The 17,799-nt window shown below is 42.9% G+C and overlaps 1 protein-coding gene across 3 annotated transcripts in view; it reads right to left on the bottom strand.

Annotated features, from left to right (window-relative positions):
• The window catches only part of DNTT (DNA nucleotidylexotransferase), a 451,081-nt gene that overhangs the window by 335,603 nt on the left and 97,679 nt on the right, over window positions 1-17,799 (bottom strand). For all 3 annotated transcript variants that reach the window (XM_029610768.1, XM_029610767.1, XM_029610769.1), the window contains 2 exons: window positions 12,832-13,002; window positions 5,862-5,933 (listed from right to left, as the gene is read on the bottom strand). In XM_029610768.1, the coding sequence (XP_029466628.1) occupies window positions 5,862-5,933; window positions 12,832-13,002 (243 nt within the window). The remainder of the gene's footprint in view (window positions 1-5,861; window positions 5,934-12,831; window positions 13,003-17,799) is intronic.

Below are 17,799 nucleotides of genomic sequence, written 5' to 3'. Positions count from 1 at the left end.
TTTCTCTCATCCATATTCATTGTGGATATCCTGAAAACCCGACTGGCTGGTGGGCCCCCAGGACAGAGTTGGGGACCACTGGCTTAAAGGAGACTGGGTTCCCTAATGGCATCCTGAGCTGGTTCAACTCTTATTTTTCTGGTTCTTTTTAGGAAGAATGGGAATATGTCTTTCTGACTCCATGCTTCTACCATTTAGTGTTCCCCAAGGTTCTATTTTATCTCCTCTCCTTTTCAATCTTTTACTGTCTCTACTAGCCACTCTTATCCAATATTGTGGCTTTAGACCCTCATTTAATGCTGACAATGTCCAAATTGCTGTCTTTATAAATACTAAAATTGCATTACAAATTGCTGACTTGAAAAACTATCTAGATAAAATAGCTCGCTGACTATCCAATAATAACCTGACCTTTTTGGTTTAGTCACAAAGCAGCTGTCCCTTCTGAGGTCCTGTGATACTTGATACCCCTACACTGTGTTGTTACCACCCTTGAGGTTCAATTAGACTCTAATATCACCATGTCTCACTACATCTCTTCCGTTGTCCAGAAATCATTATTTTCCTGTGAAATAATTCACTATCTCTAATCTTTTATTGACCCCCATTATTTGAAATTGCTAACATATGCATTTCTCATCTCAAGAGTCGATTATTGCACCTCCCTTCTCCTTGGTTTACCTATCAGTTAAAATGTTTACAACTCCTTCAGAATACTGCTGCCAGGGTAATATGGGCTGGATTTTAAAAGGGTTATGTGCGTAAATCCGGAGGCATTAATTTGCATTAAAAGCACAAACATGGTTTAGTAAGTACCAGTTTTGCTATAATGCAGCATTAAAGCGGTTTTCTGTGCTAAAATGCAAATCAGTCCATCATGCTAAATTATGCAAATGAACTAATTGGCATGTTAATACATCTTGCATAAGCTAACACAGCTAGCCCTGAGATAGGAAGCCCCCTCCTGCCATCCCAAATCCCCTCATTCCACAAAACCTCTGGGTCCATAATGGAGCAGGAGCTATCTGAGCCTTAATGCACAGTTTTAACATAGCTTAGTTACTGTGGCATTTTTTAAAGTGCAGTGCATGAGTCCCACAATTTAGTGAATACCATGATATCCATTCTTTCCATGAGAATATGTGTTTCTAGCACACCAGGCTATGAATGCTAAAGAGGCTGCTATCCCCAAGATAGGAAGCCCCTCCCCCAGAAAAAAATTAAAGCTCCTTCCCAGAGCACAGCTCTCCCGACACAGGTTAATTCCTCTCCCTCGAAAGCACAACCCACCCCAGCAACATTCCTTCCAGCACAATAACCTCTCTGGTAGCTCTGTCCCTATTGGTAAACCCTACACAGGTGGGGTAAAGCAGAGCTTTGGGTCAGCCAGCAACATTTTGAATTACTGGATCTATGATGCTGGTGTAACTGAGGTTTTAAAATACTTTAGGAAAAAGACCTATATTTTTTTTAAGAAGTTCTTATCTTCCTGTAAGCAAAGATAGCAATCTGTAGTTTGCTAAGGTGCCATGAATTTAAAACTGAAACAGAGAGAGAAATATCTTTATCATAATTCAATAATTGACTGACATCAGCTATAGTTTATTATATTTAAGTAGTCATTTTATCTCTTAAGCCAGATGGCATATTTTAGCTAGTTTCAGACTCATGGGTTTATAAGTAGTAGGAGTAATAGTAGAGATTTGGTGCTTTTGCTATCACAATGGCAATTAGGCCAAACATCTGCTTAAGCACATTTACAATAGTAGTTGCTGTACTATAACATCACCAATTAAAAATACTAAAATGTATTTCAATTATACTGGATTAAAATTTTGAAAGAGACAAAAAGAAGACCTAAGGAAATCCCAGGGTTATCAATATATAGACAAAAAGAAGGCAGATACTGTATTATTAAAGCTCTACAAACTGCCAGATGTATCACACCAGCTTCAGCTTAGAAAGAATAATTTTAAATCTGTATATAATAATTGTAATTTCCTGTTTTCTTTCAATGAAAACACATCCCAAAAGATAATGCAGACCATAATCTGCATATCATATTAGTTAGCCCCTCAAGCATTAATGCCTCATTCAATGTGTTGAAATCGACAGGCAACTCATGTTATGCCAGTTTTAATGCCAGCTTCTTCCCTTAAAAATGTACTGTTCAGTCAATAGAATAACCGCTTTATAAATACTTCATTGACTTGAGACTCCTATGCACCCAGTTAAAATGTCATAGTGCATCTGCATCTAAATTATGTTTGTGAACACGTAATCTCACTCTTAGACATATTTCAGTACAGATAAAAATAAATTTGAGTCACCATTCATAATCTGACATTTTGTAAAGCACTATATATTTGGAACACTTCAAAACAAATAGCAACCAGGTCAAAAAACGGTAGAGAGCTGAAACTAAAAGAAAGCTCGGAGTCTGTGAAAGCATCCTTTCAGCTGGTCCTTTGGCTTGCAGATAGTACTTTTTGCACTGCAGTGAAGGAGACCCAAGTTACATTTCCCTGTCTTATGATCCCATCAGGCTTCAAGCACATCACAAAGCTGCCTGCACTAAAGAGACACCTAAGGGAGGGCTGATAGCTAGGTGCAGTCTCAGTGTAAATCATACCAAATGACTTTGAAGAGCCAAAAGATTACCTTGGAAATATGTACAACTTGTTGCATACTTTTATATTGGTTGTATTTATCTCACACTTGGAGCCTGTTTCTTTAATATGAGGCATTTTTCTTATCTCTACATAGCCAGATGTTTGGTATGACTTAGTATTTGCGATCATTTTTGCATTGTGAGTGTTGGGATTTCATTAGCAATTTTCCTCTGAAATGCTACACTGAACCTGCAGTGCTCCCTTCAGGTAGAGGGCCCATTGAAGGGCTTAGCCTTGGAAGGCTCTTCTATTCCTAATCTTTACCTTGTGAGGAACTTGGAGAGTCTCAATTGATTTTTGAGCATGAAAGGAAGGAGGGAGAGAAATTTAGAAATAATAGAAAGCAAAAAATGCTTTGAAAAAAATGCATTTCTGTGTTATAGCTACCTGAATGTATCTCTTAGGAGATGAACAGCTATTTCAGAAATATTATTTTCTAATTTCTTTATGCTATAGTATATTCATTCAATGTTATTTTACTGTTCTTTGAAAGAATGATATTCTCTACTGCTTTTTAAGTTCTAGTGTTGTGTCTTGCGGCCGCCCGCAGCCGTGACCCCCTACCTGAGTCGCAGTGTTGGGGCCGCCGCGGTAGCACCAGGGAATCCAGGCCGTTCGTCCCCGCTCCTCACTGCGGCTCCCCGCGGTGATTGCCAGCGGGGAAGGTGCCCCAGGCCTCCCCTTGTGACGACGGGCCACTCTGCACAGCTTCCGGGATCCAAGATGGCTGCCCTGCCCTTAGGCATGAGGCCACGCCTCCTCTGCAGATTTAAAGGGGCCTTGTCCTCCAAATTGCCTGCCCCTGCTCCTAATGGGCTAGGCATGGGGAGGTATAAAGTGAGACTTCCTCCGCTCACTCCTTGACTTGGCAACAAGTCTGCTCACTTTGGTGAGTCTTCTGGTGCCTTGGGTTCCTGATTCCTGGTTCCTGCTTCTTCTTGGAACTCAGAGCTAGATGCTCAGACGTAGGTGGAGATCAGAAGTGGATTCTAGAGAGTCAGGTGAAGATTCCAGATACTCGATGAGGATTTGGAACTGGGGAAGACACAGATGAGGATAAGGACTCAGGATACTCAGATGAAGATAGAGGCTCAGGTACTGGGAGGAATCCGGGCAGTGCTTGAAGACAAATCCTGCCGGAAGAGGACTCGAGCCACCAGGAAACAGACATCGGATAGGAATGGATTTACTCCCAGGAAATGGTCAGCTGGAGATGAGGTCCGGGGCAAGAAAACTGAACCCATAACTTAAGGATTGATGGTTCTTCAGGATCAGGACCGAACAAAGGACATCAGAAGCAAGACTTGGATCATCAGGGTTGAAATGTAGGTCATCGGATATCAATGGACACCGGTACCATGGGACATCAGGACACCTATGGCATCTGGACATCAAGGGACTTCTAGAGAGGAGGACCACAGTGATGACTAGAACATGACGGACGAAGACATCAGGAGACTGGAACGTCTGGACATCCGAAGACCAGGGGACGTCAGGACATCTGGAGATAGGGAGATGTCAGGACACCTGAAGACGAGAAGACATGGTAACATCAGGACATCTGAAGACACAGAGACATCAGGACATCTGAAGACAAGAGGATGGGATCTGACGAGAGACCAGAACATGGAATGAAGACGACGACAGAGATTCAAGAACCATGGACGAAGACAAGCAGGACCAATGAAGAACAGAGTGCCTTGAAGAAGTGAAGAGGGATCACAGAGGACTCCTGGAGAGAAGAGCTGGAACTGAAGATCTAGGAGAGGTCCGACTCCATGACCGACTCCTTGCGAAGGCGAAGAAGAACTGAAGGCTGAGCCCTTTATAGGACTGAGAGGAAACGCCTTGGAACATCAGCAGGAGGAGCCCAGGAGGACAGCCCACTGCTAGCCCTTTAAATGGTGAAGAGAGCCACAGCTGTGCACCTAGCAGGAAGGCAGGACCTTGGAGAGTGGCGTCCTGCCGCACAGGAGGAAGTAGGCCTGATGTCAGCGGCTCCCTGCCGAGAAGCTCTGGGGTGGTCTCCTGGCCACAGAAGAGGACCTGGATGACGGCGGCCTCCTGGCTGCGTGGAAGAGAACTTCGGGGTGGCCTCCAGGCTGCTGAAGAGGAAAGCTTTGGAGGCGGCCTAGCCAGAGCAAGATGGTGGAGGCGGTGCTCAGGCCGCAAAGAAAGCAGTGGCGATGGTGGCGGATTCAGGCCGCGAAGAAGGTGGTGGCTTCTGAGTCATGAAGAGGAGGACTTCGGCGGCGGCCTCCTGGCTGTGAGGGAGAGCGCAGCAGCGGCGGTTCCAGGCCATGAAGATGGACGGGGCCCATTGCAGACAGCAGCGGGGAGATGTCGTTGGTCTCAGGGCCGCAAAAAATGGCGTCGGAAGGCAGACTGGCTGGCGGAGGTAAGAGGCTGCTTGCGGCTAGGCCAGTGGGCAGCATCGCAACAGCATGAGGGCCCTATAGCTAGGTGCTCTCTCTCTCTCTCTCCCTAGCAGCTTAAAATACTGAAAACGCTATTTGCAAAAACATCACAAAGTGCGATAAAGCCATATCGCACGGCTTAACGCAAATGAAAAAGGTGTAGTTAAAATCCACATTAAAGCCGTGCGATATGGCTTCACAAATTTCAAAGCCAGCCCACTTGGCCAGAAATCCCACCCCAAACCCTTTTCCTAATTTGCATCGCACCATGCGTTATGGTGTTTTCGCATGCGTTAAAGGCGTTTTTGCATGTGTTAAAGGTGCTTTTCGCATACGAAAATGCCTTAACGCATGCGAAAACGTCATATAGCACTTTGATAAATGACCCCCATAGCCGTAAAAGATTGGAGGGATATTTAGTGGCACCTTTGGATATACCCAGCTATCATAAAGTTAGCCAGATAAGTTTATCTTGCTAATTTTAGGACTGCTTTATGATGCAAAAACCAAGTTATCCAGATAAACTAACTCCACCCAGGATCCACCCTGGAATATGTATTCAGCTACATTTAGCCAAATAAGTGCCCAAATATTAAAAAATCAGTTATCCAGCTAAGTGCCTTCAAATAAGGACCCCCATGTTTTATAGGAGAGTACAGTGATTCAAAACAGAATACATGAGAATGATGCAGGTAAACAGCTTACTAAAAAATAGTACAAAATTATCGTATTTATTGCATAATTAAGATCAACCCAAAATGGACATACTTACTTTAAATGACTTGTACTTTTCATCATTTAAAACATCTACCACTTTAGAGCTCTTTCCATCTTCTATTATCTCCTACCCAAAACATGAAATAAAAAGAAGAAAATTAGATCAGTTCATTAATTGAACTTATAAAGCACACATCCCAATATGCTTAGTATTGGGGGGAGAGAGTCATATTAATTAAAATAACAGAACTATCATATTTTAAATAGTCATGAAAAGCATTCCTTTATGGCTACAAATTACTTTTTTGGAAAAATGATGCTTGGATTCCATATGCATTCTTGCTAAAGATGTGCAAAATTTTCCACATGAAAACAAAAAGGTGCAAATATTTGGAGAAATATTGCATTTTTGCTCCTTACAAATTAATTGTTAAAAATATCCCTCTGTACCTCAACTTTTTTGCATTAAAATAGAACAAACATCTGTAGCCCTTCTTCTAGTAGAAACTAGGAAATTGGAATGTGGTGTGAAGAAGGGAGTGGGGGATCACATTCAATCCCGGGGCTAAGTCCTGGCGAAGTCTTGCCCAACTCTGGCATGGATTATATGAATGCGGGGTAGGGTATACCTCCAGGACCCAGAGTGTTATACTAAAAAGCTCAGGATGAAAGTAAGTGCCAACAACCGAGATGGGACACTCAGGGTGAGTGTACCAAAAGAAAAGTTTATTGCTATGACTTGCTCAGTTATAATAGGTTGGCACCAGACACATTTTCTCTGATCAGTATTCAAGTGTCCCATGGTATCTGGTTCCAGAGTATCCTCTCTTCCAGGGAATGGAAAGTAAGATCCCCAGAGTGGAATGAAATCTCCTATCTTAAGCGGTTCTTCTTGTCAAAAAAAATATGACCAGAGGTCCATTGCTTGTTCCTATAACTCCACCTCTGTCAATCCTTGTCCTCCCATGGTTGAGATTAATGGGGTAAAGTCTCCAAATGGGTTAATTTTGCACGTACCTTAAGAGGCATGAACCTCACTCGTAAGCCGAGGTATGTTGAGTCTGATCTCAGTCTCCCAAATTTACAGCTAATGCTCTTCTTAATACTTGCATTGTGCCAAAGAAAGCCTCCTTCTGAAGTTCATAAGATGTTATATGCACAGGCAACATATCTAGATGCACCTGGAAATTCTTTTTAATCAAGCCAGTGACATCCAATATAATTGGGGCTGTTTCTGTATCTTTTTGCCACATTTTCTTGGAGACTCCTGTGAAATCCTTGAACTCCTTAATACTCTTCTCAGATGATCCTTCAGACTGAAAGCCACAAAACTCCACAGTGTGAAAAAAAAGACAAAATCCTTTCTTTTTCATACTCCTGGGCAGGAAGAGTAGGCAGAAAAATGTTCTCCCAAAACAAAAAAGCTACAAAAATCTCAAAAGTCTCAATCACAGAGATGCCATATTCCAACCACTGGGTGTGAATTAGAAAAAGTGATTTCTTTCTTCCTACCTTTAACCAGCAGAAGAATGCATCCCATGCTGTGCAGGACTGATGAAACTAGAAAAACAGAATCAAAATCACTTAAAAATCAAAAATTACTGGCACACTCTCCACCTTTCACAGGATGTGGACCAGCAATGTATTGTCTCACTTCCTACCCTATTCAGTCAGAGACGAAAGTTCCAGCTAAATAGGAAAAGGGGAACTAACAAAATGATCCTCTCACTTGAATGTCCAAAAGAAAATCCCACCATGATCTCAGCACTACAGGCTCTTGAGCAAGTAGGCGCTAACAACTGCAGCAACTTCCAATGGTGGTGCTGTGGCAAAGTGGTTTTCTCCAACTCCTACTTCCTCACTAGTCCAAACCTAAGACCAGTCTCTAGTGAAGATATCTATGGCATACCTACACATATATATAAAGATCCCGTGGGATCCCTATTAGAGAATCTGGCCTAGTATTAAGACCAAGTAGTGTAGGAGTAGAAGAATATGGCACAGCACCTCCATTGGAGGCTACTGCAACAGTACTGCTATACCTGCACATAAGCAGGAGCGCCTTGGATTCAATGTGGCATTTTTGGTTGGAAGTTGAGGTGAGAAGATCCATTTTTCTAGTTCCCCTATCCTTACCCAGGATTAGCTGAAAACCCCTTACTGAATAGTTGAGGATGTGAGAAATCCATCTATTCTGACTCACATCCAGTGGTTAGTGAGAGGATCTCAATGTTATGAGTTTTTATTAGTACTTTGTGTCTAGAGATTTTATTTGGGAGAAAGTTTTCAGTCAACCTTTCCTGCCCATGAGAGAGAGGAGTGAGGAAAAAGGATTCATTGTCCCTTTTATACATTCATTTTGGATCATTTAGGAAGAAGTTGAGAGAATGGAAAAATATCATTTGCAGGAGAAAGGAGAAACCTGAGGCTCCCTATAGAAGTTTTGGAGAGAAGTGTTAGAGGAGCAGCCAAGGAATACCCAAAAAAGATGCTGGCCGTAGCCAAGGAGCACCAGGAGAAAGGAGGAAGAGTAGCCAAGGAGCTCCATGATAAGCACTGGAACTGCTAAGGAGCTGCATAAGAGAGGTATCTGAACAGCAATTGAAAGAGGTAACATGTGAAATACCAGTGATTGAAAATTTGAGCAACATATGAGCCACAGCAACTGGAGGAGGTAATGGATAAGAATAGTATAACAGGAGAGGATGAAAGCAATTTAAGACAGGCCAGGAAGAAGAGAGAAAAAAGTCAGGAGAGGAATGAGGACATGGATGCATCAGCAGTTGAGCTCCTGGCCTATATGGGAACTGATATGTATGCTGGAATACAGAAGAGGGAAAGATTATCTAAAATAAATCTGACACCCAAAGAAAAAATTATGATATGTAAGATCAACAAAGTCATAATCTGCATAAAGGGACCATCTATTGATATCACAGAAATAAATCAGATACAATATTGTGCAGCAAAACTCATTACTGAGAGATTTATACCAACAAGGACACAGAAGTCAGAAGAAAAAGATAACTCTTCTTTGGAAAAGATGTATAGAGGAAAAAATAAAATCACTGCATGCAAAAGTGTCACTGGTAGACAAGTACTTCAAAGAACCGAGGATGTCAAAAATAATGAGAAAAAATTCAAAACCTCATGCTGAAGCATGCTGCACTAGCAGAAGACATTACATTTATATATTCCAATAATAAGTTGAAAATAGCAGCAGAAGTACAAAAGCTGCGAAGATATGAAGAAAACAGAAATGAAAGACATCAAGATGAAACATTTATACAGAACCCAAAGTAATTCTGCCAGGAAGTGAGAGAGAACAACATTAGTACAATTAAAACACCACCAGCCAAAGCTAGAACAGAAAAGTTCTGGAGACATTTGTATGAAGATCCCTTAGAGTGAAATAGGGAAGCAGAATGGCTACCCATAGTGATGTAACCATTAGGGGTGTGCATTCGGATTGACCGCATTAGTAAAACGCAACTCATATTTTTTTTTTACTTAAAAAATTGATTCGACATAAACGATCGGATTTCCCACATATCGAACATAGATATGTTCGATATGTGGGGTCAGGAGGGGTCAGGAGGGGTCAGGAGGCCCCCCCAGCTGGCCAAAAGTTCTTTTTGGGCCGAACGAGCCGTCCGGCGCGAACGAGCCAGGAATCACGTGACACCGCGTCACTCGACGTGCCACCGACGTCACATGCTTCTCGCCAAGGATTGCAGAAATGACGTCCTCACTCCTCGCTCGATCACCAGGGAGTTGTGGTAAGTCTGGGGGGGGGATTAAGGAGGGTGAGGGGGTTTAAATTTTTTTTTTGCACATATGTACATATACCCAACTCATTGGATTTTTTTTATGTCCATATTGGCCGCAAGTGGGACCCCCTTTCGGACATAAAAAATATGAACATAAAATTTTGCTCTGCACATCCCTAGTAACCATGGGTCTCCGTTGCCCAGGGGCCAATGCATTTATTTGCTTTCCTCCCCCTCCCACCCAACCCGTCTTTCTCAAAGCTACACTTAAAGTCACAGAAAATCATAATAATACAAAACAAACTTCTGGCCTTTAGTGGGGATCCATTTTTTAAATGAATATTTCCATTTTGTTCCCAACTCTTTACATGTCATTGTGGCCTTATTACATCACACTTGCCACTTCCTCATGCAGAGGGAATGTGTTCATGCATTTGGGCCTTGCAGCCACACGGCCTGCCTACTGAGTGGTAAAGCAGCTAGGACCACACTAACAGTGAGATCCATTCAGGGGAACGAGGTAATGTTTTTGGCCAATTGCTGGAGGAGGGGATATGATGCCATGGCTGAAAGTGCTGAGTGGTGAGCTGCAGCATGAAAGGGACTCAGGAAAGATGGGGAGGGAGGGACGCAATGACAGAAAAGGGCTCAGTCGCGATGCATCATCAGCTCACACAAGCAGCAATGAGGACTGCTTGGGGGAGGGGGATGGAAAAATTTCTCTCTCGGGACACTCAAAAGTCAACAGGTTTCTAAACGTAGTCCGCACTGTTTCAAACACAGCTCTTCAAAAGGTTGAAAGCTCTCTCTATCTCCTTTTCTGAACCCAGGTCTCAATCCAGAGATCCCAGAGGTCTTCTTCCTTAAAAATAAACAAAACTAGGGAACAGACATGGACATGCTGTCCCTAGAAGGGTCAGCTTAAAATTCCACACCTTAAAACGGTGGTAAGGGTAATATATTGTAAGAGCTGGATTTTAAAAGGGTTATGCGTGCCGGGCTTTTTTAAAAAAGGCCCGGCGACGCACGTAAAGCCCCGGGACGCGTGTAAGTCCTGGGGCTTTACTAAAGGGGCGGGGTGGGGCCAGAGGCGGGGTGGGGCCAGAGGCCTCCGACAGAGCGGCCATTGACATTGTGTCGGAGGATCGCGTGCCGGCAGGCTGCCGGTGCACGCAACTTGCGCCTGCCCAGAAGCAGGCACAAAAGATAAGATAAAAGTTTTGGTGGGGGTTAGAGTAGGGCTAGGGGCGGGAAAGGTTAGGGGAAGGGGTGGGAAGGTCAGGTTAGGGGGAAGGGAAGTTCCCTTACAGGCCGCTCCGATTTCGGAGAGGCCTGAGAGGGAATGGGGGGAAGGCAGCGCAGCTCGGCGCGCGCAAGGTGCACAATTGTGCACCCCCTTGCGCGCGCCGATCCCTGATTTTATAACTTGCGCATGCCTGCCCAAGTTATAAAATTGGGCGTACATCTGCGCACGCTGGGTAGTGCACGCACATGTACACCACGCGCGCTCCTTTTAAAATCTACCCCTAAGAGTACCTCATTCTAAGCTCCACATGAGGAAGCTACAAATACACATAGGGGTAGATTTTAAAAAGCATTTACTCGAGCAAAACTGGTTTTTGCTCGAGTAAATACACTTTACTCCAGTAAGTGGGCTTTTCAAAATTGCTACAATATATGCCATTGAATTGTCCATAGGATTTACTCAAGTAAGTGCACTTTACTCGAGTAAATAGCTTTTGAAAATTGCTACGATAGTATGTCACATTTACATGCGTAACTCCTTTGAAAATGACCCCCATAAAATGCTTCTCTATTCTCCTTCCACACCAATGGAATATTCTTTCTGCTAGAAATCTGGATCTAGTAGTGCTCTGGTTCTGCATGAGATCTGGGAGGATCACTACTCAAGAAATTTCAGAGACCGAGAGACTGAGCTTATCCCTACAGAAAGAGTCTTCTTTATACTATGTCTTTCCTTTTCCCTCACTCCCCCTTTCAGAGAAGAGGTTTGGAGAGACTTTGCCTGAATTAAGCCCTGGAATGGGGTATGATTTCTTCCTTCATAGCAACCACTAGAAGAGGGGCTACACATATTATCAAAGACAAAATGATTTCACATTTAAATTTTTAGGAAGATGTAATGGATTCACCATTTATTATCATATTCAGAAGACCATGCCACATGCTGTTTTTATCTGTGAAAGATTTACCAGATCTTGACTATTCACACAAAATGTTTGCCATTCAGTTCTCTGGCAAAAGCTTTTCAGAAAAGGCAAGTGTCAGATTGTCCTGAAATTATCCATGAAACAAAACATGTACTTTTTGTGCATCCTTTGTGTTATGTACCTTGTCACATAGCCTAGTAATTAGCCTTAGTCTTTGCTATGGGATTCCCCGGTCTTAGTTACTGAGACTTTAATTAGAATTACTGGTGTCTCCTCTCAGATATTTCTTAGTAAAAGATGGATTTTTCTGCTTTCATTGTGTTCCTTGCTTATTTGTAGGACAAAATCTCAACCATGATCTGAGATTGAATTAAAGAGATCCAGGAAAAATGAAGTCTTCATATTGTATATGCATGCATATAAAATTGGGGACTTATTCATATGGAAGACACAACTCTACTCAGCATTGGTTAGGCCATTGATATGGTACTGAGTTCAGTTTTTTTGCACCCTCTTCAAAAAAGATGTGAATCTCCATTGAAGGACATGAATAACAGGCTAACGAGTAAATTGCTGCAGAAGGGATTTAGATTAAAAATTAGGAAGCACTATGAGAGTTCGCATCTACTGAAACCAGATACCTATTAAAATAAAGGAAATTCAAACAATGGAGGGGTTGAAAAGCAGCTTAGGCAAGTATTTGTCTGTGAAAAGATAGATATACAGGATCCTTCCTGAAGGCAGGGGAATAATTCTTTCCCATCCAATTTTCCTATAATTTTATTTCAGGTTTTTTACACAACTTAAATACTACTACCAATAAAGAAACAAGCAAATAACTATAAATAGACTATTATAAACATATGTAAAAATATGAACGTGAAAACAACTTAAAAGCATTATTTGTATTTTAAATTGCAATAGTTTATCTGCCAGTGGAAATAAATTTTACACAATGGAATCAAAAAATTGTCATAGAACTTTTTATATTATATCATTACTTATAATCTATAGGGTATCAGATTCAATCATTCTTTGTCATTTCAGTCCAGAAGCAAAATGACAAAAGTCAGTGTTGCATTACCTCAATGACACCTTTAATTTCATCTCCCAGGCAGGGTAGTCCTTGCACATCATTCATTCTGACTATGGTAAATGGAAGGGATTTCAGCACCGACGCTGCTCTCCTAAATGCCAAGCACGGTCCTTTATTTGCATTGAACTCATAATTTTCTGCCAGTATTTCAAATGCATCCTGGAGAAAAAGAGAGCACATTGGAGAAGTAATAATCCACATCTATGTTGGAATCCTGCATACTTTACAATCAAAGAACTTCTTTTGCATGGGGTGGATATCAAGGCACCATTTTCAGTGTTTGGACATTGTGAAGTTAATTTTCAAAGCTTCCCTGGCCTGGCTTACTTTAATTATTAATGCTTTCCTCTCTATAGGGCAGTTTCCAGCATCATGGAAACAGGCAAAGGTGAAGCCACTTTTGAAAAAAGATCTTCCCTGGATACCTCGCTGTGTGAAAATTACCATCTTATTTCAAATCTATCATTTATAGCAAAAATGACTGAGGCTCCCATAACTGCAATTATGTGACTTTTTAGAAGATACTAAAGGATTAGGCCCAGAGCAATCCAGGTTTCAGCCTGCTTTTAGCCCGTAGACGGTATTGATATCCTTAACTGATGATGGATCAAGGAGATTCAAGACTGTTGATCTTCTATGACCTACCAGCCTTGTGTAGGGCTGACAAGGCCTATTCTTTAAAAGAGAGGATCTTCCAACAATGGGAGATCCAAGAGGTGTAGGTGTATATCTGAGGGACAGGAGGGTTCCTTCCCCAAAAATGTGGGTCAGTGAGCTAAGAGTTATAAAGGGGACTTTGAGCCCTGGGAGAGAGATGTTGACAAAGGGGCTTAGGAGACGTAGCTGAGGGGCAATGCTCTCCCTGGACTTCATTTTTGTCTTTAGTAAATTATTTCTGTTTGGAACACAGTACTTGGGGTAGTCTGGATTTTGTTTTTGGTGATTCCCTGAGCTTCACAGGTGATTCCTGCTCCCCATAGCATGAATCCATGTTTTTCCCAGATGCTGCAACAAGTGGTCAGTGCTCTGCAATCTCTGAAAGTGACCCCCTTGCCAAGGGGGAAGGAGGGGTTACATGTGTTTGACTCAATTGATCATGCCATTCTTTTGAGCTGGTTGGAGATGTTGGGCATCTGGGGGACTGTGGCTGTGTTTTCTTTCTAGTTGGACACAGATTGTTATGGTGGACTGCTAGCCTCCTAAGCATTATCCTCTTCATTGGGATGCCCTGCAGGGTCTCCCTTGCCCCCAGTATCATTTAATGTATACCATCAACCCTTGGGAGCCATTATTAGAAGCCTTGGGTTGAAGATATATAATTATAGTGACAACATTCAGATTCTGTTGCCATTACAATCTGATTCTGCCAAATCTATAATCTTATTTATCAATTGTTTAAGCATAACAGCAACTTGGATGGAAAGTTATGGGCTAAAATTTAATGCTGAAAAAATTGGGATCCCATAGATTGGAACTTCATCTCTCTTTCAGAGTCTGTTAGGGTTGAGTTTTAATGATCTGTTCCAATTACAGATACAAGTGAAAAGCCTGAGTGGTGTTCTGGATTCTGCCTTCTCAGTAGAATTTCAGATGTCCATGGTCATAAGAATGGCCATTTGGTGGTTGAAGCTTTTCAACTCACTCAGGCATCTTCTGAAACCAGAAGATTTTCACACAGTAATGTAGGTCATGGTGCTCAGTCACTTAAATTATTGTAATTCCATTTATGTGAGATAGCTTAAGACCTTGGTCTTAAGTTTTTCTTATATGCAGACGATGTCCAAATCCTCATCCCTATCCAAGAATCCCTCACCAAATCTCTTAGGTTTTGGGAAACTTGCCTCGTCTCCATTAACTCCCTCCTCTTTAACCTCCACCTTGCTTTAAACTCCTCCAAAACTGAACTCATCATTTCAAATCACCCTGACTGGATGCCATCATCTGCTTGTGACTTCACCCTTCCCTCAAATGCTTTTCCCTACTTCGTGCGAGATCTCGGTGTCACCCTAGACCACCAACTAAACTTCAAAAACCACATTAACACAATCATAAAGGGAGGATTTTTCAAGCTCCATATCCTCAAAAAACTTAAACCCCTACTGCATTTGCAAGAGTTCCGCACAGTCCTGCAAGTGACAATGTTATAAAAAATGGATTACTGCAATTCCTTTCTTCTAGGCCTTCCCTACTCTACTATTAGACCCCTGCAAATGTTACAGATTGCTATGGCAAGAATCCTTACAAATACATGCAAAGCCAACCACATCACTCCTATTCTTAAGGAACTCCATTGACTTCCCATCTCCTCCCGCATCAGATACAAAACCCTCACCATTATTCACAACTCCCTGCACAACCACAATCACTCCTGGTTTGAGGATGCTTGTCAATTCCGCTCCTCCAGTCGTCCTATTAGAACTGCACTTTCAGGAACCCTCTACACCCCTTCCCTTAAATGTGCTCACCACACTTCCACCAGAGAAAGAGACCTATCCATAGCAGGCCCCTCCCTCTGGAACACTGCGCCACTTGAGCTCCAACTAGAACCATGCATTCGGAAATTCAAAACAGGGGTTAAAACATGGCTCTTTAAAATGGCCTCCCCTGATCCAGATCCTACGTAGTCCCCCTGCTCCCTCTACTTCTTCAGAGAAAGAGCCCTTGTCATTACCGTACTCATAGCCTTCTCCTTTATTTATACTCTGTTTTGTCTCCCATTTCTCTGCACCTCCTTATATACCCCCATTTATACCCCTTTCCCAGTCCTTAAACCTTACCTTTTTCCCTATAGTAACCTTTTTATACCCCTTTTATTTACCCCCTCTGCTATCCTTTAAACCTTACTTTTCCCTATAGCAACCCTGCTAGTCTATATATAGTTGCCTTTCTGAACGTATAATTTGTAATGTCATATATAGTGTCTCCTGTGTGTACTAGTTAAAGATAATGAGGTAGATCTTCAAAACATACGCGCGTGTGTACTTTTGTTCACGCCACCGAACAATTTTATAAGATACGCGATAGCCTCGCGTATCTTATAAAATCTGGGGTTGGCGCGCGTAAGGCTGCGCAAAATCCGGGAGGATTTATGCGCGCAGGGGTTTTAAAATCTACCCCAATGTATATTATTGTACATAATACTTTTTGTTATTATATATAATACTTTTGGGAGTGTATAATTTATATAAGGTTATCCACAGTGTATAAGGTTATACACAGTCCCTTACTGAGTGTATAATTTGCAATGCTACTTATTATGTTCCTCTGTTGTTTTCCATCAGGTACTGTTTTTCTCCTCTTCCTGTTTTTCCCTCTCTTCTCTCGCTCCTTCTCTCTTCCTATTTGCTCCCTCTCCCCCACCCTGGTTTTTTGTAATTTCCTCTTTCAGTTATACTGTAAACCGGCATGATGTACCCACGAATGTCGATATATAAAAGCTAACAAATAAATAAATTAAATAAGATGTTGTGATCCCGGTCACTGGGTCAGTGACCGGCCCTTACCTTCCCCTGTCGCGCTGCTGACGGCCGGATTCCGGGCTCCCCGAGCCACATGGCAGCGCTTGCAGACCGCCAGGTTCCAGGCCTCTCGAGCCGCGTGGCAGCGGTGTCTCCACGAGAGAGACGCCGCCGAAGACTCCGCCCCTCTGGAGGGGAACGCGCGCGCGCAAGGGCAGACCTTTTCTGCTTACAGCCCCGGATGTCCTGGCCCGCCTCCTGATGACGTCGACGCCGGTAAGGGGATTTAAACAGGCCCCGGGAATCCTTACTTTGCCTTGCAACGAGGTTACTTCCTGAAGTGCTAGTTGCCGTCTCGTTCTCCCGGTTCCCGATTCCAGCCTGCCTGTCTTCGGTTCCTGCCTGCCTGACCTTGTTCTTGATTTGCCTGCCGCCTGTCCCGACTCCAGCCTGTGACTCCGACTCCGTTTGCCTGTCGCCTGCCCTGATTCCAGCCTGTGACTCCGACTCCGCTTGCCTGTAGCCTGCCCTGATTCCAGACTGTGACTCCGACCTCGCCTGCTTGCCGCCTGCCTTGACTCTAGTCCGTGACTCCGACTCTGCCTGCTTGCTGCCTGCCTTGATTCCGGTCCGTATTTCTTCCTGGGTTTCATCTGCTCTTCGCCTAAGTCCCAGCGGTCCATCCCTACGGGCTCCTCCTGGGGGGATCTCGGACTTCCAGGGTGAAGACTCCTAAGTCCTAGCGACCCGGGCTCCTACAGCTCCTCTGGAGGGGTTACGGGTTTCCAGGTGAAGTCTCGACAGCCCAGTGTGTGTTCTGCCTCCCGGCCGCCTTTCCAGGTCGGTCGGCCTAAGGATCCACTTCCGGAATTGGACAGTCACAACAGTAGGTAACAATATTTAGATTGCAGGTTATTCAAAACCAGACTACAATGATAGTGGTAGGGCATAGTCATTGGCAGATAGCCATCTCTGCTTTATTCTTTGAACCGGCTCCTAGTAGTTCAACACATAAAATTCAAAATTTTATGCTTAATATTGCACACTATCAGATATGTCCCAAATATCTTATTGATAAACTTGCCAAGTATCATCACAGCTCTTTCGATCCAGTCAAGCTTTGAGTCTTATAGTCCCATCTCTAAAATTACTTTATATAGTAAAGACAAGGTAAAAAGCATTCTCAGGAATGGCCCCTAATATTTGGAATTTGCTTCATAAGAATATAAGAAGATAAGATTTTCCATACTGGGAAAGACCAAAGGTTCATCAACCCCTGTAATCCTGCTTTCCAATGGTGGCCAATCCAAGTCACAAGCTGGCAGGATCCCAAAAGGTCAATAGATTCTATATTGCTTATCCCAGGTTTAAGCAATGGATTTCTCCAAGTCTGCCTTAATAATGGTTTATGGACGTTTCTTTCAGGAACTTTTTAAACCCAGCTGCACTAACAGCTTTTACTACGTCCTCTGGCAAATTACAGAGTTTAATTATGAAT

This window comes from Rhinatrema bivittatum, chromosome 7, assembly GCF_901001135.1.
Source record: "Rhinatrema bivittatum chromosome 7, aRhiBiv1.1, whole genome shotgun sequence".
Taxonomy (NCBI): Eukaryota; Metazoa; Chordata; class Amphibia; order Gymnophiona; family Rhinatrematidae; genus Rhinatrema; species Rhinatrema bivittatum.
The sequence above is the reverse complement of the archived record's forward strand: the minus strand, read 5'-3'. Positions and strand labels throughout refer to the sequence as shown.